Below are 27,886 nucleotides of genomic sequence, written 5' to 3'. Positions count from 1 at the left end.
GTGCGTATAGTTCTGCTTTTGTCCCTAAAATAAACAATTATAATTTCTTTTGAGTCACTTATCAACTGACTTGACCTCTGCATCATTATACCTAAATCTAAAAGTGAAACAGTCGCTTATATTTGAACAGTGATGTTTATAGCGACCATAAAGACCAAAGTTCTTTTACACGCTTATCAGAGTTCATGTTGACTCTATGCATACATGTTTTCAGCAAAAGTGTTCAGTAAAATAAATCTTTACATCAAAGTTATGGATTTAAAGTTGCAGTCTTAACCTGAACCCCATTAATTTTCAATAAATGTATCTTGCACATCTTTGGCTTGTGAAAATGCCAAATAACTTTAAATGTATTATATTGTAGACAGAAGTACTATTTTTGTCCTTATGCAGATCATGTGATTTCTGTGAACTCAGCTTGATCTTCCTCTGTGGTGCCTCCCAAGTAAAGCTAAAGGGGCGGGTCTTTCTCACAGAGTATATAATGTCTGAAACAACAGCACTCCCTCAGAAGTTCACATATATATCAGCTGTAAGTACAGCAATATTGTTTTGATATTCTCCTGCATGCATTATTGTATGTCTTGGATAAATAATTAGATTTATGTAGTTGGCTGTTATTTATCTATATTTTTTTCTTTTTTGTTATTATTTAGACAAAGATTTTGGATATAATTTAAATGTTTTTTGTTTTGTTTTGTTTTTTCAAATTAGCCAGTAGTGAATGCTGTGTGTAACTTAAAGGTTAAATCTCTAGTAATCTCTAGAGGGACCCTACATTTTGACTCTTGCTGAGGTTTTCGTGTGTCAGTTCAGGGGTTTCTGTCCTTTACCCACTGAGCTGCTGAAACTGATAGTTTTGAGTGGTTTTCATGGTCTATGTTAAACAGAAAAAAAGACGTGTAGAGAATGGAGCTTATCTTTGGTGTATCTTACATTTCATCTCTTACATGTGTAATGTGTAAAGTGTAATTTACTAACCAAATCTGTTTTTGTTCTGTAATAATAGAATTCGGCAATGTGAAATATTCAAAAGTTACTCCACCTTATTTATTCAAGATTAATTATTAAGTTTGTAAATCCAGAATGAGGCCAAATAACTATAAGATTTAAAAAAAAATACAAATATGAAAGTGTGATTAATAATAATTATCGTTCTATTCACTTCAGATGGCCCTGGTATGCTGTTTCACAGAACCAGTCTATAAATAACTGTACTTGTGTTTTTCCTGCTGTAACATACCAAGGGCCTATTCTGAGTGGCTGGGATGTATACATGCCACACTTAACATTTTGAACAGCAGGAGAATAAAAACTGAACTATTATCAAACTAAACCAGAGTGTCTGTGTCGTCTAGTCTAGACAAAGAGATGGACACTGAAGCCAGCAGAACGATGGAAATCGCGGCGCTTGGCCGCCCATTCAGCCTTGGGATGCTGTATGACTGCCGCCAGGATGTAGTCGTACCTGGTAAGGATTCACATGTGTTAACTAAATTTAACTGAACCATAATCCACATTTACATCACCTCTGTAAATAAGCAATTTACCTCTTTGGATTAACCAAATATTTATTCTGGTTCTAATATTTGAAAGATAAATACATTTGTTTTAATAAGTATAATAGTGAATTGATGTTACACTTTATTAATGAAATATAATGTTGCTTTTTTTTAATTTATTCTTTATCTTGGAAGTCCCATTAAGATCAAATCTCTTTTTCAAAAGAGACCAGGCCATGACACACATGTATGACACAGACCTTAAACATCAGGATTCTCCTAGGAAGACATGCTATACTTTACAAAACCTGCTGTGGAAAGTTTTTAGTTTGACCATTGTATTTCACTGACGAAATAACTTCATACTGGCTCATTTAGCCTCAAATCAGCCAATTATTAGACCATTTCCTGCTCGAACATTTCCAATTTGCATAAATATTTAATGGTACAAAGTTTGAATATATATGAGTCCTGTGAAATTTTAGCTTCATCTATCAACTACTTTTCAAGATATTTTTTTAATGGTCCGTCGACCTTCTTTCAAAACATTCTAATCATTTTGGGGAAGAAGGGAACGGGAGATTGACAGACTGATTAGGGCCACAGAAAACGTATGGATGGATGGATGGATGGATGGATGGATGATGACAAATTATTTATTTATTTAACTAATTTTAGCACTTGTTTCACTCAATACAGAGCTCTAACTCTTAGTCAGTCTGGCTACACTGCTGAAAAGAAACTGGAGGGTGTTCTTATTTTTCTTCAGTCAGTAAAGAACAGTGAGCTATCCTAGCTTTCCAGGGGCTAAATGAAGATCTTCTAATTGACTGCGATGCCATTTCTCTATAGGTCACGATTTATCTGCTTTGAGATGCACATTTGAGAGCTATACCAGGGAGTGGAGCACTTCTGATTTGAGGATTTCTTTTTTAGAGTAATTACAGTATCCTGAGGTATACACAGTGAGGATGTAACATTAACAATGAGACAATTGACATCAGTAGGAATAGATTCTGGGGATCTAGTTTGCCATATGCTGGCACATTTCATTAAAGTTAACAGTGGAGGAATTGCATCCTTGAACTTCAGCGTATTTTGCAAGTGTCTTTCCTGATGCTGAGAGACAGCCTGTATAGATATCAGGACATTGTGAAAGCAGAAAAATCTAAGTTTTTTGCCAGTATAATTGAGAACAACTCTAACAACCCCACGCTTCTTTTCTTAATTTTTGACTCTGCCCTGAATATTTCTCCTGCTGCTCTCAGCTTCACAGAAACCTGCAAAAGTTTTTTGCAGTTATTCATTAACAAGATAGAACTACTTCGCTCTACGACTGCTTTGCCCTCTCATGATGCTTCTACGAAATTCACCTGCTCTACTGCCTTTGACCAGTTTGAGCCTGCATGTTTTAATCAGGTAGAAGAACTTTGCAATGGTATACAGACATCATCTTGCCCTATCGATGTTGTGCCAAAACATTTCTTAAAAAAGAATTTTAAGGTTGTCGGTTCTGACATTGTAGCGATTTTTAATAGCAGTCTTAGTTCTGGAGTGGTGGCAGCCTGTTTTAAACATGCTGTCATGCAGCCTGTACTCAAAAAAACCTAACCTTGATTCCTCTGTCCTTGCAAGTTTTAGACCTATTTCTACGCTCTCCTTTCTGTCAAAAAACTTAGAAAAGATTGTATATGTTCAGTTGCACTCCCCCTTCCTCTTCTGTTATTACTTCAAACATGAAGCTGATCAATGATCAGCTGATCGGCTGATCAGTCCCGTCTTTCTTGTTTGTTTATCGCCCACTTTGCGTTAGAAAGAGGAGACCAGCGGATAAACAACAGCAGCACGTTTAAGCGTGATAAGCTGTTGTTAGAATGTATTTAATATTACTTTCTAGTATCAGCTGAGGTTTGCTGGAGCCACAGCTCTAAAAGCTGCTGGTCATGATATCAGTTTGGATATGTGGTGAGAGGGAAACATGCAGATGAAACCAGGAGATGTCCTTACTGAATCATCAGAGCTGAACAGGTGATGGAGAAACAGGTTTACCTTTTAGGTGACATGAATGAGTTGAAGGGAAGTTATGAACTGTTTCTGAGAGACAAATAACACCAGGATCCTTTTTTACTTAGCTGACGGCTGGTAACTGTGCAGGGGCGGGTCTAGCAAAGTGTTGCCAGGGGGCCAGGTGGGGCATTAACAGGGAAAGGGGGGCACAAGGAAATACTTTTCTTTGTTACGTCATTTAAAAACTTTGAATAAATAATTATCTGAATCTTACAACAAAAGTGGTCATCTGATTAAATGTATAGAAATCCCTTATTGTATATAGTAACTAATAAGTCTAATATATACCCTAGTAAGCTATAGTACTTTTTCCTTTGGGAAGGTACCATCTGTGCAGTCTGCAATTCTGTTGAAGAAAGATGTTGAATCTATTTAATTATTGTAGAAAAATAAGTGATTTCTGCACTCAAAAAAATAATTCATTGGATGAACGTAATTTTATCTTGCCACTTATATTCCATCTAAACAATTCATGTTATATCAATCCATCTTGGTTGTGTTGTGTCAACACGATATATGTGTGTAGGTTTAACATAATATTAACATTAACATTCAATTAATTTGACTTTTGTTCAATCAACATGTTTGAACCACGTTAGTCTAATTAGATTTATTTAAATTCATCTTATATTGTTTAAACACTTTGGCACATCGAAAGTCAGTCTTGTTACATGAACTAGTAAAATATTTGTTTGTTACACCAATGATAATCTTGTTGAATGAATGAAATGTAACTTATGTCTGTAGTACATGTTGTATTCATATTACATAATGTTCAACGGATTTACAGCAACTTCCAATCCACCCATCTGCTTATCTTTATCTGGGCTGCGGAAGTGATAGGGTAACAGGGGCAGGGTACAGACTGGACAGGTCGCTAGTCTATCATACAGAGACAAACAACCATTTGCACTTTAACACCTTTGGGTAATTTAGAATAACCAGCTACCCTTACAACTGCATGACTTTTAACTGTGGAGGAAACCAGAGTACGCAGAGAGAACCCACTGCAAACTTCGCCACATTGTGGATTTGAACCCAGGATCTTCTTGCTCTGAGGCAACAGCATGAACCACCATGGCATTAATCTGTCAATACAGACTTACCAAAAGTAGGAAAGCTATGCTTGATGATGCTTTATGTTGTTGTCCTTGACAAGTTAAACCATAAGAAATAGTAACAGCATTCACGTGGTGTGGTTGTCTGCCTCTTGTAACCCCAGTGAGTTTCCTGTGGTTTGACATCTAATGTGATCTTGTGAATTTCGTGAGTCGACTCAAAAAAATGAAATTGGGTGGTTGTTACATGCACAAGATCCAAACTTGTAATTTGAACTAAATAATTCCATGTTTCTATGGTGAACGTAATTAAATCATGTAGAATCTGCATGAAATTCAGCAACTTAATTTGTTCTTGTTGAGATGACATGATACAATCCAGTACGAGTGGCTGGATCCAGGCAGCTAACCACTCTTACTAGATTGTATGATGCGTGGGGGTGCAGTCGCTGGTGTAGATGGTGCATAAGAGAGAACTCAGCACACTTGCCTGTGAGATAGTGAGAAACGTGGCTGTGCATCAATGGACATGAACGGGATGTGCACTGTCTGTCCTGGAAGATGCATTTGGTGTGTGCATTTAAATCAGAAATACAGCTGGGAGTATGTTCAAGTCAAAGAGAAGCAGACAGTGCAAGAGCTGAAACGCAGGTATGAAACAGCTAATAAAGAAACGATGACTCTTCAGGAACTGATTGAGAGGCAGGAAGAAGAGATTGTTCACCTTCAGGACATGATGGTGTCCCTCATGGGACACATGCCTGTGGTGAGCCAGTGCTGAGTGACAAGGAGGATGATCTCCGGTTGTCAACCTTGACAGATTGTGATCGGTCTGTAAGAAAGTTTTTGATCCATCCTCATGTAGCAGGGGGAGAAGTCCAGGTTTACCAGCTTGGCTATAAGGATGTCTAGGATGATGGTATTAAAAGCCGAGGTGAAATCAATGAAGAGCATCCTTACTGAAGTCCCAGGATTCTCCAGGTGATGCAGAGCAGAGTGGAGGGCAGTGGAAATTGCATCCTGCCTTATAGGCAAACTGGAGGGGGTCGAAGCTGGGTGGGTGGCAGTCCTTTATGTGCTATAGGAAGCTGCTTCTCAAAGCACTTAGCAACCACTGGAGTCAGTGCAGTGGGTCTGTAGTCATTGAGGCCACTGATGGTGGTGGACGTGGGGACTGGGAATATTGTTGCTGATTTCAGGCAGTGAGGGACACTGGCATGTAACAGGAAGAGGTTAAATAGTCTGGTGAACACAGGAGCCAACTGGTCAGCACAGACTTTGAGCACGCTCCCAGGTATTCCCTAAAGGCCAGCAGCTTTTCTCTGATTAACTGCACTAAACACATTGAAAACCCTGGAGAGTAAATGTGTGTGGGATGTGCTCAGAGGAGGCTATGGGCAGGGTGGTGTGCATCACAGGGGTGTCTACAGTTCTCCCAAAGCAGGCAAAGAAGTGGTTGAGTTCCTCTGCCAATGAGATGTCCATGTTATCTGTATTTGTCCTGTTACCTTTGGAGTTGGTGATGTGTTTCTGGCCCTCCCATACCTTCTTGGAGTTGTTATCTGAGATTTGTGTGCACAGTTGCAGAGTTGTCTTTAACAATGCCTGAACCTTACTTGTCATCCAGGGTTTACAGTTGGGGTAGGCCCGGACCCACTTTTCCGTGGTGACAGTGTCCTTGCAATGCATGATGTAATCCAGCACTGCAGCAGTGTGAATCTCTAGTTTGACATGTTTGAAGACACTCAACTCTGTGAGGGCAAAACAGTCCTGCAGCTCTGCCAGAACCTCTCAGAAAAGATGTTGAAAGTTCTGATGGTAGGCTTTGTCCTTTTCCTGAGTGGTGTGTTTGCCGGGACAACAAGCAGAGAGAAGTGGTCAGACATACTCCGGTGGGGGAGGGGAACAGATCTGTAAACATGGTCCAAGCTGTTATTTCCTCTCATGGGTCACATGTTGAACAAATTTAGGCAGCAAAGTTCTTAAGCATGCTTTGTTGAAATCCCCTGCGATACTCCTTCTGGATAGGGCTGCTCAATTAATCGAATTTTAATCTAGATTACGATCTGGGTTTTCAACGATCATTAAAAATGACTGAGCCGATTATTAGCACCTCCCTCGTGCTTTACTCTCGCGCTGCTCCGTGTGGCAAATCGAGCGCACCTCTCTGCGTTTCGAACACGCGTCACAACAATTAAGAGGACCCGAGGGAAGCTCGGAAAGCTAAGCAGAAGTTATTTGGAGAGGAGAGGATAATGGCTGCTGAAGAAAGAATGCCGTTGGTTGAAAAGAGAGGTAAAACGACTTCAGTGGTGTGGAAACCAATGTTCCCTCTAAGCTGCACACGTGCGCAGTTGCGCACTGCTGGCACGTCTCTGCGCACAGAAAATCTGCGTTGCGCACAAAAAAAATCTAACCTGAATTGAAATTAAAATTCAAACTTTAGCAATTCTGTTTTGCAGTGTTAGTCAGTGAGTGACTGGCTGCTCCTGTATGGGATTAGAACGATGCCACCTTATCCTATGTGCCGACACCGGTGTTTTAGCTAGCAAAGCGGCGTGGCTGATGTGGAGTGAAGCCACGTTAATGACAACGTGTACAACCATTGGAGATGTGAGCAGGACAGACGGAACAACTGACGGAAAAAGTGTGGACTTTATACCAGTTTTTAAATTGTGTTGATAGGCCACGTAAAACCAGAGTTATGATAAAAATATCTGCAATGTTTGGTTTTCTTCCTGAATACTATCGTTATTTATATTTACTGCGGGAAGAAACAGTAAAAACGGCGTTTTATAAGGAAAACGCTCGAAAGCACTCTCCGCTAGGTGTGGGTTTTAATAATCGATTCATCGATTAAAATCGATTCTGGCTTGAATAACGTGAAATCGATTCATTAAAATCCTGAATCGATTTTTTAAATATAAATTTAATTTGCCCGAAACGCCAGAATCTCAGGTGAAACCTCACAAAATTTCAACAACCACCAAACAGCTAAGACAGTAAATGAGAGCAGGAACACGGATTCCGCACAAGGACGTAAACACACAGCGCGGACCCGCGGATCAGAATCAGTGAGATGTCGCCTTTCTCACCCGCGCGCTCCCGCGGACGGCAATCACTTTCTGGCAGACAATCACTTTTTGGCACAACAACTGCACGGACACGGTCGGGGCTGAAAGCCGACAGCTCGCTGATTCTGATGTTTCGGCGGGTCCGCGCTTTGTGTTCACGCCCTTTTTGCGCGGACCCGCCGGGCTGTTAGTTTTATCTCTCTCCAAACAATATTGACTGAACCAGCAGCAAAAGAAGATCCAAACTACGCTTCACATAAACATCGTCATGAAATCACTCTGACTTTTACTGTTTTGCTTCCACCACGATAAAATCACACTTCATGCACAGCTCTCTCTCTCTCTCTCTCTCTCTGTACTTCAAGAACAGTTTCCGTAAAAATCTGTTTTCTGCATTATTCGCTTGCTTGTTACGCACAAGTCTACTGTTGTTTACAGCGCTGTCCGCCGCTGTTTTTTCCTTTTTTTCGTTTTACATACTTCCAAAAAGAAAACCTAATTTCTGCCGTTCAATACTGAACAAATTTAAACTTTTTAAAATTATGCAAAATGCAAAACGCTTAGCCGTGTCTCTAATAAAACCGCTGTAACGTCAGAGGTAACGTTCATATGTTGATTAATGGTTTTCTTTCATTTTTGATGTACTGCAGAATATTTTTATAAAATCCCAGGCCAGGAAAACCACCTTCACGTTTTTCTGTGTTTTATCTTCAGCTACTTTGACACAAAGGCATCTGATGTGACGCTCACACCTTTGATAAAGTCTTGCGTGTGTCAGCTTCCTTTTTATAGATACAAAAATATGTAAATGTACTGATCTGAATTATAATATTTCTGACTGTCAAAATTTCGAATTTAATTGAATCAAATCGATTTGAATCGAATCGTGGATCGAATCGATTCAGAACCTTGTGAATCGGAAACGAATCATTCTAGAAATCAGTGACGATACCCAGCCCTACTCTCCGCCTGTGAGCAAAAACAAAACCAAAAAACCCCCCACCCTTTCCTATTGGTCGATAAAAGTACCGTGTCGACCAATCAAAAAATGATATGGCAACGTGGCATCTAATTGTTAAGAAATGGGGGGAAGTTTTAGGAGTGACGGCGGTGTTCTGAGCTGTGAGAGATTTGAGACGTTTAGCGCAAATTTTGTGTAGTTAGTGTGTAGTTAGTGTGTAGTTAGTGTGTAGTGTAGTTTTGTTGTGTGTGTCAGAGCAATGAGGCGACTGCTGAATGTTACAGGTGTTACAGGAGTGATACATCTCCTGTTGTCAGGCCTGCAGGTATCAGGCTGTTGTTCTCCTTTATCTCATAGTGGAGAGAAATTATTTTTTGGAGTGGCACAAATAATTTGTGTGGCATCAGATTTGATGCAGAACAGCTGATTGTTCTGTAAATAGTTTGAAATGTTTATTTAAAAACACCTTGGCTGCATTAAAAAAAAAAATAGCTGCAAAAAACTTTGTTGTTTACCAAACTGAGTTACTTTTTTGAAGTAGTAACTATATAAGTAATTGCCCAACATTGGTCATTATATACTGTATTTTGCAGACAGAGTTATAGGACTCTCTCCCAGACCACAGACTCATAATACAAGTCAGAGCTTTATGAAAAAAAAGAAAGTTGTGTTTTCGAAATTGGAGTTAAAGTTATTTTTACTTCCAATAGTGTTAACATACTACACAGGTCATGAACAGGATTTTTTAAATTTTCATTGTAAGCAGTTAATTAAAAGTAGTCTAACATAAATGTAAATGCTGTAATTTGATTATTTTAATAAACCATGTAACTTGGATGGATTAGATGCCGGCGCGACCACAGTGCACACGTCTGATGTCGCTCACAGTGGTCCAAGGGACGCTCAGGGAGTTTGTGTGTTCGCTCAGACACATGAAATATTTGAGGGAACATTGGTGGAAACATTATGGGTTTGCGGAGTCAGACGTGGATCAAATATTGTGCAGTATTTTGAAGTTCACTAAACATAGATGTTTACATTTTTCATTTATTTTTTATATTGCAAACATTTGCACTGTAATCAGTATTTGCACACTATTTTATATTATTTTTTGACAATCTTTAAAGCCCTTATTCAATACATTGTTATTGTTAAATAAATATCGTCAAATAATCGAGATCTCAATTTCAGTGAAAATAATCGTGATTATCATTTTTGCCATAATCGAGCAGCCCTACTTCTGGATATGTCCATTGCTGTTCAGAGATCAAGTCGTGCAGGTAGGCAAAGGCTGAGCTAACATTTGCGTCTGGTGGTATATAGACTGCTGTTATTAGCACTGCAGGCAGTTCTCTGGGGAAGTAGAAAGGTCTGCACACGACAGACATTGCCTCCATGTCCGGGGAGCAGACTATGATGATGATCTTAGTGTTTGTGCACCAGTTGTTATGTGTGTAAATGCTTTTGCACAAACTCTGCTTTTCCCTGCTGTAGCCATTCAGTCGCTGAGGTGCATTGTGCAGCCTGCTAGTTGCATGTCTCTGTGACGACCAAGACACAACAGTTGTGGACGAGTGACTGTGCAGCAAGAAGAAGGTTCAGTTCGTCTATTTTGTTGGCGACCGACCGTGCGTTGGTCAGTGGTGTAAAAGGCTGCTTCTTTAGCCTGGCTAGCAGGCCTGATCGGCAGCCCTGCTTTTGTTTGCGTTCCTTCCGCCGGTTCCTTTGCTTGGCAGATCCGATAACAATCCACGGAGCACCCGATGTTCTCCAGGGAGATGTTGTTGATCCGCTGATAATCACTGGTAACAGAGATCGGGCTGTTATATCTGATGTTTTGCTATGCAATACGGAAAACAAAAGAAAAAGAAAAAGAAAAGAAAAAGAAGAGCACCTAAGTGGGGAGGCTGAAGCCACTGCAGCTGTGCACGCCACCATCTTTCCGCCAAAGTATAGAAAGTATACTTAGCTACAGAAGAACATTTAAGTTGCCAGAATTCCTGGTGTTAGTAAAGACAAAAGCAGTTATTCAGTACAAATGTACTGACTCTTTTTTTTTTAATTAGGTCAAAGGGGGTGTGAGAAATTTTTAAAAAGTAAAAGTAAAACATCATAGTTTAAATGTAATGTACAGACTTACCTTTTTTTGTGACAATAAATGTCAATTATGGGCTGGATTCAAATTGTCAGAGCACTTTGAGTTAGAAACATACACTTATGGGATGTTGTGGAAGTCTTTAATGAATTTAACTGATAATGCTTTAACTATAAAACAAAGAGGACTTTTTAGACAGGCAGTTGTTACTTGTATTTTTGTTTTTATCTATTTTTGCCCAAAATAAATGGTAACATATTTTACAGGAATGACACTGTGGGACCGTAATGACCTGGAAAAAGATAGACGAGAACAAGAACAACCTAACACTGAATCTGAAATAGTGGCATCTGAATCAATTGAGGACAAATCTTCAGCATTAAATGTTGAGGCATCCCTGAAGGCAAGTTTCTTGGGAGGACTGATTGAGGTTGGAGGATCAGCCAAATACCTCAATGATCACAAGACATCCAAAAATCAGGCCAGAGTGACACTGAACTACAAAACTACAACAAAGTTCCAGGAACTGTCAATGAATCACCTTGGAAGAGGCAACGTAAAACATCCCTATGTTTTTGAGCAAGGAATAGCAACACATGTAGTCACAGGTATCCTTTATGGGGCACAAGCTTTCTTTGTGTTTGACCGTGAGGTTTCTAAAGAGGAAACTCATCAAGACATCCAGGGTAACTTGAAGGTGATGATCAAAAAGATCCCCTTGCTTTCCATAGAGGGTGAAGGTTCCCTGAAAATGGAAGATAAGGACAAGAAAAATGTTGAGAAATTCTCCTGCAGATTCTATGGAGACTTTTGCCTTCAGAAACCTCCAACAACATTTCAGGAAGCTGTAGAAGTCTACAAAAGCCTTCCAACACTACTAGGAACCAATGGTGAAAAGGCTTTACCAATGAAGGTCTGGCTGTTACCTTTGACCAGTTTAGATTCTTGTGCTGCTAAACTCGTCCGTCAGATAAGTATAAGATTAGTCCAGGAATCACAGAGCGTCCTGGAGGACTTCAGTGAACTGGAAATGAGGTGTAACGATGCACTGAGAACTTCCACTGTCCAACAGTTCCCACAGATTAGCAAAAAACTGAAAAGTTTTAAAGAAATGTGTTCAGAGTTCAAGCTGGAATTTCAGCGGATGTTAGCAAAGAGACTACCATCAATCAGAGGAGGAGGAGAAGAGGAGGCTGAACTCGCCGAGATCCTGAAGAAGAGACATTCTTCACCTTTCAACAGCAAAAACCTGACTGAGTGGATGGACTGTAAAGAGAGAGAAATCAGTATCTTAAAGTCTTTCACCAACATGATGAAAAACACCAAGACTGTCCCATCTCAGAATAATCTACACGAGGAACTTCTCAGTGCAGAGCATGGCCTGTGTTTTGTTTTCACCTCACTGGGGAAGGATGAACCATACCTCTCAGCTTTATCAAACTACCTGAAACAAACAACCAAAACAGACGTTCACGTTTATCATACTTACAATGTAGAGAAGGAACAATGGTACCTTTCAAAAGAAGTAGCAGATGATATGAGGAAGAAAGCAAAACTCTTCAGTGATTTTGCAGAGGCCAACAAGGAGAACAAGAACATTAAGTTCCTGACAGTGGGTTTAACTAATGAGACACAGGAAGGTTGCAGCATCTACCTTTATGAAGATGGATTTGCTGTCAGTGAGAACTTTGAGCCTCCTTCAAAGCCTGAAACTGTGACAGTAGCTGACATAAACCACAACAGTGTGACACTGAAGATTTCTCCACCCAGATTTGGAGCAGAGAACATCACCTCCTACTCTGTTGAGTACTGTGTCAGTGGAGAGGATGGATGGCAGCAAAAGACAGAAGCAAAGGCTGAAGAAGTCACAGTGAGAGATCTGAAGCCAAACACAGAGTATGTGTTCAGATGCAGAGCAGTGACCTCAGCAGGTGTCGGACCAGCTAATATAATCAGTGATGCCATTAAAACCTTACCATGCGGCCCTCCTGGAAAACCTCAAGCTCAGCCATATTCAAGTGAGATATCAGTTAGCTGGGAGAAGCCTGTTGAACTTGGAGAGGATGTCCAGATATTGAGTTACATAGTGGAATACGCAAAAACAGATAGCAGCTCAACATTGAATGACCTCAAGTGGAATCAAACAATTTCAGGAGGTGAGAAGGCCATCATTTCAGGGCTTCAGTCAGAGACACAATATGCAGTGAGGATCAGATGTGACTGTGGTGTAGATGGAAGAAGCAAGGAAAGCATCATTGTTAATGTCTGCACAACAAAGCGTGAATTTGCACGTCTTGCTGAGTACCTAAAACATATCAGCAAGAAAACAAACTCAAAGCTGCCCTCAGTTTACAAACTGCCCCTGGAAGAAGAAGATATGGACATAGATGGATGTCGGAGGTATATGTTTGGCAAAGAAAGCATGAGGCAGAATCGCACAATAATGCTTCTGGGAGCAACAGGATCAGGAAAGTCTACTCTCGTCAATGGAATGATCAACTACATTGTTGGTGTCGAGTGGAACGACGGTTTCAGATTTAAGTTAGTTGATGAGGATCCAACAACTTCACAAGCTCACAGTCAGACATCTGAAGTCACTGTGTATGAAATCCAGCACCAGGAAGGCTTTAAAATCCCGTTCTCCATGACCATTGTGGACACTCCAGGTTTTGGAGATACAAGAGGAGTAGCAAGAGACAAGGAGATCACAGAGCAAATCCGCAGGCTTTTCACCTCTCCTAATGGAGTCAGTGAGATTGATGCAGTGTGTTTTGTTACTCAGGCCTCTCTTGCACGACTAACAGCAACACAGAGATATGTGTTTGACTCGGTGCTCTCCATTTTTGGCAAAGATGTTGCAGAGAACATTGAAATGCTGGTAACCTTTGCTGATGGCAAAGAACCACCAGTTCTTGAGGCAATAACTGTTTCTGCAGTCCCCTGTCCAAAAAATGAGTTAGGGCTTCCGGTTCACTTCAAGTTCAATAACTCAGCATTATTTGCAGACAACAGATGCAACAAAGACTGTGAAGTGGATTTTGATGAAGATGATGCCAGCTTTGATGAAATGTTTTGGAAGATGGGAGCCAAGAGTATGGAGAAGTTCTTCACTGCTTTGGGTAAAATGGAAACCAAAAGCTTGCTAATGACCAAAGAAGTCTTAAAGGAGCGCAAACAGCTTGAAACAGCCATTGAAGGTTTGCAGCCACAAGTTAGAACTGGATTAGCAAAGCTTGAAGAAATTAAGACAACCAAAGAAAAGATCAAAGAGTATGAAGCAGTCATAACTTCAAATGAAAACTTTGAGATTGAGGTGGATGTTATTAAACCAGTCCAAAAACCAATCACAGTGAAAGGTGCATTCATCACCAACTGCCAGAAATGTTCAATAACGTGTCACTACCCATGTGCAATAGCACAAGATAGTGAGAAACGTGGCTGTGCATCAATGGATATGAACGGGATGTGCACTGTCTGTCCTGGAAAATGCATTTGGAGTGTGCATTTCAACCAGACATACAGCTGGGAGTATGTTCAAGTCAAAGAGAAGCAGACAGTGCAAGAGCTGAAACGCAAGTATGAAACAGCTAATAAAGAAAAGATGACTGTTCAGGAACTGATTGAGAGGCAGGAAGAAGAGATTGTTCACCTTCAGGACATGATGGTGTCCCTCATGGATCAGTCAGCTCAGTGTATAACTCGACTACAAGAGATCAGCCTGAGGCCAAACCCTCTGACCACCCCAGAGTACATTGACATGATGATTGAGGGAGAAAGATCAGAGGCCAAAGAGGGTTACCAGGCTCGAATCAAATCTTTGGAGGCAATGAAGGAGAGGGCAAATCTTATCTCCAAGGTAACCCGACGAGACAAACTTGCAAAAACGGAGGAGGAATTATCCGAGGAAAGAAAGCAGAAGACGGAAAAGCAAGGCTTTGTTAAGAAAGTTCTAAATTTCTTTGGATATTCAGGTTAATATTACAAAGGTCTACAGATATGTTGGCAGTGTTATGAGGACATTAAATGATTTAAAAGAAAACTGCTGGATCAAATTAATATAAATATGTTACAATTGAAGCTTTTTCTAAGTCCAACTAAAGTTATCATGATGTCAGGACTTAAATTTCCATTTTGAGGGTGTTAACAGACCTTCGTTGTAATTTTTCCACAGCTACTTAATAGATCAAAAGCCAAACTGATCTGAATGCCATGTCTCTGACAGGTGTAGCATTGGTTCTAGACCAGGGGTTGGCAACCTGCGGCTCTTTAGTCCTTATACTGCGTCTCCGGGTGGTTTGGGAAAATAAATTACAAGTATTTAGCTGAAGTGTATTTTTTGTGTTAGCTCTTTTTAAACTTGTAGTTCTAAATTGGAAGATTATTGTGATTTTGAAATATAATAATACAATTATATTTTATTATTTTTCGTCGCTCAAAATAAGCGTCACACTCGCGGAAGCCGGTATACCCGCCGAAACGGGTATACCGGCTTATTGAGACTTTCAACCCCAGGTAGGCCAATTATGGATCTTCGGATCCACATTATGTCAGCAACTATTCTCCACCGTGAACTATGTTAAAAACAAACACCGCTCACGCCTCACAGATGACAGCTTACAGTCCTGCGTAAAGATGAAAGTGACTTCGCTGTGAGCAGAGGTTCAGGAACAGAAGTCCCATTGTAAACATATCACAGCAGACCCGACGATGTTTCCATGAACATGCTTTTCAGCATCTCTTTATTGACCACTTTTCACACACGGTTGCTGTACGTATACAGCCGGCTGTAGCTTTTCAGCTCACAGCCCAACACATACCAACACAACAGCAGAGAGAGCACAGACTTTAAGGCGGCGAGGCGCGATTGCGGGTGCCACTCAGGTGCGTCCGCCTCCCATGCAGCGGCACTGCAGACCACGCCCCGCCACACACATTTACCAGGTAAAATAAATATAAGTAATTAAATAAATATTTATGCAGAATTTTGCAAATATTTATTTTTCATTTTTTTAGTAGCATAGTGTGTCATGATCCTGGGTCCGTTTGACCCAGCGTTTTGTGTTTTTCTATTTAGTGTGATTTTGGTTCTGTTCTTCTTCTGTTTAGTGTTTTCTCTGTTCGGCCCGTGTGTGTCCTTGTATGTGTAGCTCCTGTTTTATTGTGACGGTCTGTGTCTTATGTCAGTGTGTCCTGTTTACGTTTCCCCCACCTCGTCAGCTGTTATGTCTCCCAGGTGTGTTCCCTCCTGTTTCCCATCCCCCTGATTACTGGTGTGTATTTATTGTGTGTGTTCACTCGTCCTCGTTGCTGTTTCGTCTGTGTTGCTTCCCTTCGGTCTCCCTGCGTCTCTCCATGTGTTTCCTCGGACCTCCCTGCATCTTCGTTTCTGGTTTGCTTTGTTAGTTTTCCCAGTTTAGGTTTACCTGTTAGTGTCACCCGCCATTTCTGTTTATTTGTATCACTGCTAATAAATTCTCACCTGCACTTGAGCTGCCGCTGCCTGGTCCTAATTAATTCCCACACGGCTTGCACCCGCAAACCGTGACATAGTGCTTTTTTCCAATTATTTTTTAAAATTCAGGTCAAGGCTCCGCTACGCTCCAAAAGTTCAGCTAAGTTCAGCTTTTAAATTCATTTAAGAGACCTTCAACTGGGTGTCTTTCCTCTTTGTTATATTTCTTTAAGAGTTCAAAATGTGTTCATTACATAAATAAAATGTAATTTTCTCTGTAGCACTTCATGGATTTCATAAGCAACACACTTTAGTTGTTCACACAAAGCAAAGGTAAAAAACAATATATACAGTGTTATCTTCATTTTAGATGTCAAAAAGTATTTGTGGCTCCCAGTGTTTTCTTTTGCGTGGAAACTGGGTCCAAATGGCTCTTTGGGTGTTAAAGGTTGCTGACCCCTGTTCTAGACAGATCTTTAAAGGCTGAACCTAAGTAGCATTTCCTGCTCCTTGTAGTAATAAAACTTATTATGCCTAACAAATTGAATCTTTAGAATCACATACACAAAAATGTTAATAAATTTGGATAAAAGGTTTGGCAGTGTCTTGCAATTAGGATGATTGTTGTTAATTTTACATAATTAGGTTGTTTGGATTGATGCAGATTTTACTTGTGAAATGTGATTTATATGTTCAATGTGAATCAGAAATATTTCTACAAATGCTTATTAAAACGTGTGAGCTCAAATGTTATGATTAAGATGTGATAACAAATGATCCTACTGGATATGTGCTGTTGTATTTTGTCTCAAGCTGTTTTTAATTTCTAATCTCTTATACGTGTATATTACATTTCTACTTTTTAAAAAAAAAAATCCTCCAGAATCTTTCCAGTTGTGAAGTAAACAGCTGATACTGCAGCTTCAGTTTGTAAGAAACCAAAAGTATCAGAAGGAAATCATTCATTACCTGTCTGGAATTTTCAGGAGAGAATTAATGTAGTGTTTTGGGGGGTTTTTTTTACACAAATGTAATTTTTTTAATATAAAATTTTTGTATAAAAATTTAAATTTTATCATTGTAGACTGAAATTAAATCCCAAGATTTCAACACCTTCCCCATACATGCCAGTTTTCTGGGTTTTGTCTGCTGTAGCTCAGGAGGCAGACGAGGTCATCCGTGGTTTGATCCCTGACTGCTCCCGTCTTTATGCTAAATATCCTTGGGCAAGATACTAACCCTTGCTCTCCGATGATTCCATTGGAGTATGAAAATCAGGCAGAAAACACTTAAGCATAGAAAAATGTGCTTATATGAAGCTGAGTTATGTTGTACAGTAATGGCCTAAATTATTGGCCCTCCTGGAATTTTTTCAGAAAATACCCCATTTCCCCCAGAAAATTGTTACAATTACAAATGTTTTGGTATACACATGTTTATTTCCTTTATGTGCAGTGGATCATCAAAATAAAGGCATGAGACCATGTGTCCTTGGGGAGTAGAAAGCTGCAGACTCTCACTCACACTTGCCTGGGAAAATGTAGATAAGAGGGGACCATCTCTAGTGGAATGAGAGAGCTTCTGTAATAAAACTGTCAAGAGCACACCGCCATTTTGAGATCCGCGGCAACATGTCATGCAGGACGCATCTCCCTTCTAGAAGTAATGAGAAAGAGAAATAAAGTGTTAAATGGTCTACTGAGCAGTGTTTTGTCTTCCATCGGATGCCTCTGAGGAATCAAAAGAACTCGGTGAAGTGTTGATATTAACACTTGTTGCACCTGTCAAATGGAATTTTCAACCACTTTTCTTTTGCAAACAGCTCAAGGTCTCAGATTTGAAGGATGCATTCTCCCAACAACAGTTTTCAGATCTCTCCATAAGTGTTCAGTCAGATTTAGATCAGGACTCATTGCTGGCCACTTTAGAACTCTCTGGTGCTTTGTCCTTTACCATATCTTTTAGAGGTATGTTTGGTGTCATTGTCCTGCGGGAACACCCATGACCTCTGACATAGACCCAACTTTTCTGACATTGCACCCCAAAATGTTTTGGTAATCTTCAGATTCCATGATGCCTTGCACACAGTCAAGGTATCTAGTGCCAAAAAGAAAAAAAAAAATTTCCCCAGAACATCTTAGAACCTCCACCATGTTTGACTTTAGGGACTGTGTTCTTTTCTTCGTAGGCCTCATTCCGTTTTCTGTGAACAGTAGAATGATGAGATTTAGCAAAAAGCTTTACATTGGTCTCATCTGTCCACAACACGTTCTCTCAGAAGGACTTTGGCTTCCTTAGCTACATTTTGGCAAACTCCAGTCTGGCTTTTTTATGTTTCTGTGTCAGTAGTGGAAATTCAAGCTGTTCTGCATCCTGAGTCTGCAGAACAGCTTGAATTTCTTTGGAAGTTGATTGAGGCTGTTTGTCCACCATGCAGACTATCCTCCGTTGCAGTCTTTTATCAATTTTTCTCCTCTGCTCATGACCAGGGAGATTAGCTACAGTGCCATATGTTGTGAACTTCTTGATAATTCTACGCACAGTGGACAAAGGAACATGAAGATCTCTGGAGACGGACTTGTAGCCTTGAGATTGTTGATATTTTTTCACAATTTTTCTTCTAAAGTCCTCAGACAATTCTCTGCTCTTCTTTCTGTTTAGTATCATGGGACAGTTCTGTGTGATATCGGGCTACTGTTCTGGTGCTTTGAAGGTGCATTTTTGGGGGGTGAAAAAAATTATGTTATATCTATTTGATATAACACACATATGGTTCTTACACACACACACTGGACAGTCTGGACTTTGTTTACACTTAATCACTTTAAGCATATTTGCACTGCACAAGACACCTACAATGTGGTTTGCACAACACTGGACATTATATTTCTCCATTTCCATTTAATACTTGTAAAATGCTGCTGTTATTGTATATATATTTATATTTCTTCATACATTCTTATATATTTCTATACTGTGTATTGTGTATTTTGCTGTACAGTTATTTTATTTTAAACTTTAATTCATATATATTTTATCTATTCCTTCCCAGCTAAATTTACCCTTCATTCTAATTTGTGTTGTACAGTTATTTTATTTTATTTTCAACAAATTCATATATATATTTTATTTTATTCCTTCCTAGTTAAATTTACCCTTTTTAATTTTCATATTTATTTCCTATCTTATTCATAGCCTTTTCTTTTTTCCTTAGGTCACGAGCAGTTGTGTAAGCATTTCACTGCATATCGTACTGTGTATGACTGTGTATGTGACAAATAAAAATTTGAATTTGAATTTGAAATTTGAATTTGATTAACAAATCATTTTGATGAATAAAGGTTTCTTGTTTGAACATGTGCCATGTTCTGTTCTCCCTTTTCTTGTGAATTCTTGATGTTTCTTATTAATAAAAATGTAAAAATACAGGGTGGGCCATTTATATGGATACACCGCAATAACATGGGAATGGTTGGTGATATTAAAGTCCTGTTTGTGGCACATTATTATATGTGAGGGGGCAAACTCCTCAAGATGGTGGGTGACCATGGTGGCCATTTAGAAGTCGGCCATCTTGGATACAACTTTGTTTTTCAATAGGAAGAGGGCCATGTGACACATCAAACTTATTGGTAATGTCACAAGAAAAAACAATGGTGTGCTTGGTTTCAACATAACTTTATTCTTTCATGAGTTATTTACAAGTTTCTGACCACTTATAAAATGTGTTCAATGTGCTGCCCATTGTGTTGGATTGTCAATGCAACCCTCTTCTCCCACTTCTTCACACTGATAGCAACACTGGAGGAGAAATGCCAGCACAGGCATCCAGTATCCGTAGTTTCAGGTGCTGCACATCTCGTATCTTCACACCATAGACAATTGCGTTCAGATGACCCCAAAGATAAAAGTCTAAGGGGGTCAGATCGGGAGACCTTGGGGGCCATTCAACTGGCCCACGACGACCAATCCACTTTCCAGGAAACTGTTCATCTAGGAATGCTCGGACCTGGCACCCATAATGTGGTGGTGCACCATCTTGCTGGAAAAACTCAGGGAACGTGCCAGCTTCAGTGCATAAAGAGGGAAACACATCATCATGTAGCAATTTCAAATATCCAGTGGCCTTGAGGTTTCCATTGATGAAGAATGGACCCACTATCGTTGTGCCCCATATACCACACCAAACCATCACTTTTGTTGTTCCAACAGTCTTGGAGGATCCATCCAATGTGGGTTAGTGTCAGACCAATAGCGGTGGTTTTGTTTGTTAACTTCACCATTCACATAAAAGTTTGCCTCATCACTGAACAAAATCTTCTGCGTGAACTGAGGGTCCTGTTCCAATTTTTGTTTTGCCCATTCTGCAAATTCTGTGCGCCGATCTGGGTCATCCTCGTTGAGATGCTGCAGTAGCTGGAGTTTGTAAGGGTGCCATTTGTGAGTAGCTAATATCCGCCGAAGGGATGTTCGACTAATGCCACTCTCCAGTGACATGCGGCGAGTGCTACGCTGTGGGCTCTTGCTGAATGAAGCTAGGACAGCCACTGATGTTTCTTCATTAGTGACAGTTTTCTTGCGTCGACATTTTGGCAAATCCAACACTGAACCAGTTTCACGAAACTTGGCAAGCAGTTTGCTAACTGTAGCATGGGAGATGGGTGGTCTCGTAGGGTGTCTTGCATTGAAATCTGCTGCGATGACCCGGTTACTGCGTTTACCAGATATCAACACAATTTCGATCCGCTCCTCACGTGTTAACCTCTTCGACATGTCAATGGCTGTGTACAAAGAGAAACTTGTAAATAACTCATGAAAGAATAAAGTTATGTTGAAACCAAGCACACCATTGTTTTTCTTGTGACATTACCAATAAGTTTGATGTGTCACATGGCCCTCTTCCTATTGAAAAAACAAAAGTTGTATCCAAGATGGCCGACTTCTAAATGGCCACCATGGTCACCACCCATCTTGAGGAGTTTGCCCCCCCCACATATACTAATGTGCCACAAACAGGACTTTAATATCACCAACCATTCCCATGTTATTGCGGTGTATCCATATAAATGGCTCACCCTGTACATTATACATGTGTAACCAGCAGTGTTGGGACTAACGCGTTATTAAGTAGCGCGTTACAGTAACTACGTTATTATTGTGGTAACGAGCACGGTAACTAGTTATTATGCCAAAACCAGGAACGCGTTACTCGTTACTGGGATTTAGACAGGCTCGTTACTCGTTACTTCGTGTGGTGCTATCGCGGAGCTTCCACAGATTCAATAACATTAGCAAGTGGTGGAAGCCAGCAGGTGGATGAAGGAAAAGGGAGGCAAGAGGAGAGACCTGAAGCGGCCGCCGGTCCGCGTGTCAGGTGAACTGAACTTCAGGTAAGAAGTTATGACCTGCAGTCTATCTGGGTCAGATATAAACCAAGTTTAGGTGGAGTTTATTTTCGGTATGCTGACATTTTCGTACTGCGTGCTAGCTAGCATGACGGAGTTTCTATACAGCTGGGTGGGTGCTATGTTACTGATGTTGAACTTTATTTTGTTCATACGGTTAATTATTAGAGTTGCCAACCATCCCGTAAAAAACAGAATCGTCTGGTATTCAGAGAAAATATTACGCGTTTATACTGAGGTGAAAAGGAACACAGTTTGTCCCGGACTTCAGCTACAATGAAAAAGACACAAAGCTGAAGCTGCACAGCTGCCTCTTCTTCTCTCATTCTCTCCCGTTTCTACTTCAATCACGAAACTGATCAATGATCAGCTGATCGGCTTTTCTCTCTTGTTTATTTATCGCCCACTTTGCGCCAGAAAGAGGAAACCAGCGGATGCCGCGTTAAACAACAGCAGCACGTTTAAGCTTGATCAGCTGTTGTTAGAATTTATTTAATATTAATTTCTAGTATCAGCTGATGTTTGCTGGAGCCACAGCTGTAAAGCTGCTGGTCATGATATCGGTTTGGTTATCTGGTGAGAGGAAACATGCAGATGAAACCAGGAGATGTCCTTACTGAATCATCAGAGCTGAACAGGTGATGGAGAAACAGGTTTACCTTTTAGGTGACATGGATGAGTTGAAGGAAGTTATGAACTGTTTCTGAGAGACAAATAACACCAGGATCCTTTTCTACGTAGCTGACAGCTGGTAACTGTGCAGGGGCGGGTCTAGCAAAGTGTTGCCAGGGGCCAGGTAGGGCATTAACAGGAAAGGGGGCACAAGGAAATACTTCTTTATTATTCTCATTTAAAATGTCTCGCTTTTAAAAAAATAATTATCTGAGTCTTACAACAAACAATTGATAGATTGATACATATATACCATCAGAACAGTGTACATCACTGTCACAACAGTGTTTATTTTCATTCAAAGGCTTTATGATTTTTCCTATAATGGCGGGCGGTCTCTAGTCAAAATGCCGGGACGATTTTTTTTTTGTCCCAGTCCAGCTCAGTATGCAGCTCATCTGCAGTCTGGTGTTACCTACATCTTCCTATTCAGAAGGCAGAATTTCCAAGTTCTGAGTACAATCAAAAGCACCACGACTGCAGTTTTTGTGTTGGATGTAAAAAGCAGGCTAGAATCATGGCGGCGGTCAACGACGGTCCAGGCGTGGGATTTCTCTCATGGAAATGTGCACATTATTTTTTCCTTTCTATTGGTAGGTGGCACAGCGCACTTGTGGCAAGCAAGCAAGCTAGAAGACTGGCAGTCTGGCTGGGTATCCAGTTACAGAAGCAACACATTAACAAGAGAATTCTGAGTAAAACCAAAGTTACTTTCCCTAGTAACTAGTTACTTTGAAAGTAACGAGTAACTTGAAGTAACTGAGTTACTTTTTTAGAGAAGTAACTAGTAATGTAACTAAGTTACTAATTTAAAGTAACTTACCCAACACTGGTAACCAGAGCTTCTACGTGCCCTCCAGTGGACCAGTTCTAGATTCGTGAGATAGTACTAAAGGGGGAATGATTTGCAGAAGGCAGGTGAGTTGAGGAGAACACTGTATTATCACACAGAAAATAACAGTGCAGCATCGACACAACAACTATAGCCGGCAAAACAATTTACAACCTAAACCAGGGGTCTCAAACTCAGAGGAGCTGGGGGCCGCTGCTGGCCCTGTCATCTCATTGGAGGGCCACTTAAGTGTTCAAGTAGAACAAAAAAAACAAACAAGAAAGCATCGACAAACATTTCCGAAAATGTCATGTTTTTCTTTATTTTAAACATTGTGTAATAAGACAAAACTGCTGAAGTAAGCACATTTTTTTCCTCACTCTTAACTAACTCAAGCCTTTCATTGAACTACCAAATAAACAAATTGGTACTCTCTTTCTGGCCAGACACGTGGCAGCACTTCTGCTATCATTTTGTTCGTATTTAACAAAATTAAAATGCAGACATAAGTGTACAGATTAGTTTTTGACTCGCTCATTGAACTAACACAGCTAATCCCTCAGCATGTTTGTACTCTCTTGTTACCTCAGCCAGGTCCATGGCTCTGAACCGTGGTAAAGAGACATCTGGTTAATACAATGGGTTCCATGTCTGGCTCATAGCCGGTAACTAGCTTTACTGTCTGGGTCAACTTTGCTAGTGAAAGACCGAGAGAGGCGTTGAAAGGCTGCTCCAATATTTTTCTTCATGTCAATATGCATGCTGCAAGTAGGAGTGATGTGGGCCACAAAAGGGACCCTGGGCCGCAAGTTTGAGATCTTTTTTTCTCTTAAAGAAATCTACTACACCATCTGTAATTTTTTTATGTCATGTGTAATTTCCATTGCAAATATTAATCACAACTTTCCTCTGCAACAGCTGGCACAAAAAAAAGCAGAAACATACTTGAATCGCATGCTGGACAACAGCTTTACGGCCAGTGTCTGCTTTCTGAACGACATATTCAAACACCTGAATGACCTCAATGTTGGACTACAAGGCAGAGGCAAAACTGTCAATGAACTTGTGGAACAAGTTCCATTATAGCTGAACCTTTTCGCAACTGACTTGAGCACAGGCCGGTTGCTGCATTTTCCAACATTCCACAAATGCATCTCATCACCAGCACAAGTCATGCATGTGATGACTAATTTCATTGCGAAGTTGAAGGGGAACTTTTCTGATCAATTAGATGAACCCAGTGCGGAGGCAGAGAAAAGGTTTTAACAATGTTTATTATCAACACAAGGATTACGTTTGCAGCAATGAATAACCCAGGGCTTCGTAAATGCGGCATAGGAACTTGGCTCGGGAGGGGAATCAGAGAGACAGGACTGAGGAGGTAACGTTGAAGTAGAGCCGGTGAGTTTGGTGGTATGGAATGGCTGACCTGAGTTCTGTTGGTTCCATGATAGTGAGATGGCAGGAGGGCAGGCAGGTGAGGTATGGAGAGATTTCCGGAGAGCAAGGAGGTGAACCAGAATCCAAAGGATGAGTTAGTTCAGAGCCGTGTAGTAACCCGAAGCAGCCTAATTGCCTCAATCAGCTCCAGGTGAGGGAGGCTGTTGTCCCTGCTTATGGGTGAATACCAGGAAGCTTAGGCAGCAAGTGAAATCTTACGGCCAATCACCCGGACCATGCCATATAGCTCATTTATTGTTTTTTATTTACATTTTGGCTTGCATTTGTGAGATGTAACCAGATTTAAAAGGGAAAAAATGTTTTTCAATACATTTGTGTTGGTTTGAAATTTTTCATCATCTGCTGCTTACTGGCTGGTAAAAAATATCTGGCCCGTGTAGGTTTGCTTATAATAATCAGTCCGCTGTAACTGTATGCCAGGCGTTTATTAGCAGCCAACGTGAACGTTCATACACTCGTAACAGGAAGTACACATAGGCGAGAGAGAACCACAGCGACACCTGCTGGAAACCTCCGTAACAGCAGCAACGGCAGGCAGTATGAACCAACATAACATTACTGTTATCTACAGCCCGGATAAATTCCTTGGTTTGAAAATCTCAACTAACTTTGCTCTAGCATTTCACCCGATGTGCTGTAGCCTCCTCTGCCTGACATGCGGAATCTCCCTCAGTCAGCATGAGGAGACAGGATCTACTTCTCCTAACCAATCACATGCAAGCATGTATGGTTTATGCCAATAAGGTGAAAGGATGGCAAAATAAACTTGATAGACATAGTGCGCATGCGCCAACCAGCGTGCAGCCTGTTACAGTCGCTCCTGCTTTTTCTCTTAGTTTAGCTCTGTTTTCTTATGTATTCCTTTTTTTCTGACTTGTATTTTCATCCGTTTATTATCTTTCACTCAATCATGTGGATTGAGAGAGTTTTTGTTCTTCTGGTGGCCGTGGAACTATTACTTTTATCGAGGAACGGGACCACAGCACATCTCCTACACGCACGGACTGTTTACTCCAGAGATCAGCTGATCACCCTGATGCCGGCCGGCTCGCTGGCCAGACCCGCAGAAGTACCAGCTGAAATTTGGAGAAAAACACATCGGGGAGGCAGAGGTCAAGGACAGAAGAGAAGAAAGAAGGAGACGGTGAGACAGCGGAGGCTCGAAGCGAGGAGGAGGTATAAACCGTGTCTGCCGTCTATCGTAATGGGAAATGTGCGATCCTTATCGAATAAAATCGACGAGCTCTCAGCACTGATACGGAGTCAGAGGGAATACCGAGAGTGTAGCCTGATGTGGCTTCTACACTGTTCGGGCGGACAGGGACAGCATCGCTAGCGGTAAGCGGAAAGGAGGTGGGCTTGCTGTTTTAGTTAACAACCGGTGGTGTAACCCTGCCAACATAACAATCAAAGAAAGGATTTGTTGCCCGGACATTGAACTATGTGCTGTCGGACTCAGGCCGTATTATTTACCCAGGGAATTCTCTCACGTCATCTTGGTGGCTGTTTATGTTCTTCCCTCTGCTAACCCCACAGCTGCATGTGACACTATCCACTCTGCCACAGCCCGGTTACAGACTCAGCACCCGAGTGCCTTTATTGTGATCTCGGGTGACTTCAACCATGTATCACTGGACAATACACTACCAACACTCAGACAATATGTGGACTGTCCCACCAGGGGAGAGAAAATTTTAGACCTTCTGTATGCTAATGTCAAGGATGCATACAGCTCCTCCTCCCTCCCCCCACTTGGTAGGTCAGATCATAACCTGATTCACCTCACCCCATGCTATGTGCCAATTGTGAGGAGGGAACCTGTGACCACGAAGAGCATTAGGAGGTGGTCAGAGGAGGCCTTAGCGGAACTACAAGGCTGTTTCGAGGTGACCGACTGGGAAACACTCTGTGAGCCTCACACCAAGGACATCAATGGGCTTACTGAGTGTATCACAGACTACATAACTTTCTGCACTGACTCCATTGTTCCAGCTCAGACTGTTCATTGTTACCCAAATAACAAGCCGTGGGTGACTAAGAACATCAAAGCCCTCCTCAACTATAAGACGAGAGCTTTCAGAGGGGGCAATAAAGAGGAGGTGAGGAAGGTCCAGGTGTTACTAAAGGACAAGATCAGAGAGGCTAAGGACAATTACAGGAGAAAGCTGGAGTGGAAACTCCAGCAGAACAGCATGAGAGAGGTGTGGAGGGGCATGAAGACCATCACTGGATTCAGGCCAACCAACAGCAGGGGAGCTGAGGGAGGTGAGAGTAGAGCTAACAAGTTGAATCTGTTTTTCAATAGATTCGACACCACAGTGTCTGCTCACACCCCCACAACCTCACCTGTGGTCAGCCTGGAATCCAGAGCCACACCACTGTGCCAGCCTCTCTCTTCACATGGCGCTGTTGCCTCCTGTGAGATTCCTGATACCCCTCCCCCACCCATCACCTTCACTCAATAGGGCTTTGGAGTTGACGTCACGCCGCAGTGCATTGTGGGATCGCGGCGCCATGTCAGTAGGCTAGAAAGCAAAACAAGCGCACAGTGTTGGATTATTGGAATCGGGACTGCCAGAACCATGCTCAAAATCAGCGCAAAAGACAAAGGGCTGTATCGCGACCGATTGCGCCCAGACGCCAAGAGACGGTACTTTGAAAAAATTGCGTGCATCGGTAATGTGGACCCGTATGAAATAAGAAAGTGGAGTGGAAACCCAGACGACCTACCGCCTTTGTCCTATCCCGATCTTCACATACCTTGTCTGTGGAGTCAGCGCATACACAGCAAACCAGTTTAAGAATTATAAATCCCTGGAGGCCCACATCCAATTCACGAACGGCTGGGTGCAAGATTTGTCCGTCTTTAAGCCTCCACGCTGCGAGTACGTTGTCGTTAGGACATAGGTAAGTCGGTTTGAACTTGATAACTTTCTAAACAACTTCCTTGTTACAGTTTTTGATTTGCACGTGCAGTCAACCCATCTATATTAGCCTTGGTTCATTACAGACCTTTTATTAAAAGTGGTTTTTGTGTGTTTCAGGTACTGCACTCACAACGACTGAATGAAACTGCATTACAGCCATGGGTCATTGTGAGCACCAATGAGAGGGTTGAGGCTGCTCACTGCACATGCATGGCCAGAGTTGCAGAGACCTGCACCCATGTCGCTGCTCTTTTGTTTAAAGTCGAGGCTACAGTGTGTATCAGAGGCACCAGAACTGTAATAGACGAGCCAGCATATTGGGTATTGCCCGGAAATATGACCAAGATACAGCCCGAGGTTGCACATAACATTGACTTCTC

General features: G+C 41.3%; 1 protein-coding gene across 1 annotated transcript; it reads left to right on the top strand.

The window, feature by feature from the left end:
* Positions 1-526: 526 nt before the first annotated feature.
* LOC116309969 lies at positions 527-15,128 on the top strand. Its single transcript, XM_039602006.1, has 3 exons — positions 527-532; positions 1,359-1,471; positions 11,024-15,128. The coding sequence occupies exons 2-3, from the start codon at positions 1,372-1,374 to the stop codon at positions 14,731-14,733; spliced, it is 3,810 nt and encodes a 1,269-aa protein (XP_039457940.1). The 5' UTR covers positions 527-532; positions 1,359-1,371; the 3' UTR covers positions 14,734-15,128.
* Positions 15,129-27,886: the final 12,758 nt, after the last annotated feature.

The sequence above is a fragment of the Oreochromis aureus genome, linkage group 18, assembly GCF_013358895.1.
Source record: "Oreochromis aureus strain Israel breed Guangdong linkage group 18, ZZ_aureus, whole genome shotgun sequence".
Taxonomy (NCBI): domain Eukaryota; kingdom Metazoa; phylum Chordata; class Actinopteri; order Cichliformes; family Cichlidae; genus Oreochromis; species Oreochromis aureus.
The sequence above is the reverse complement of the archived record's forward strand: the minus strand, read 5'-3'. Positions and strand labels throughout refer to the sequence as shown.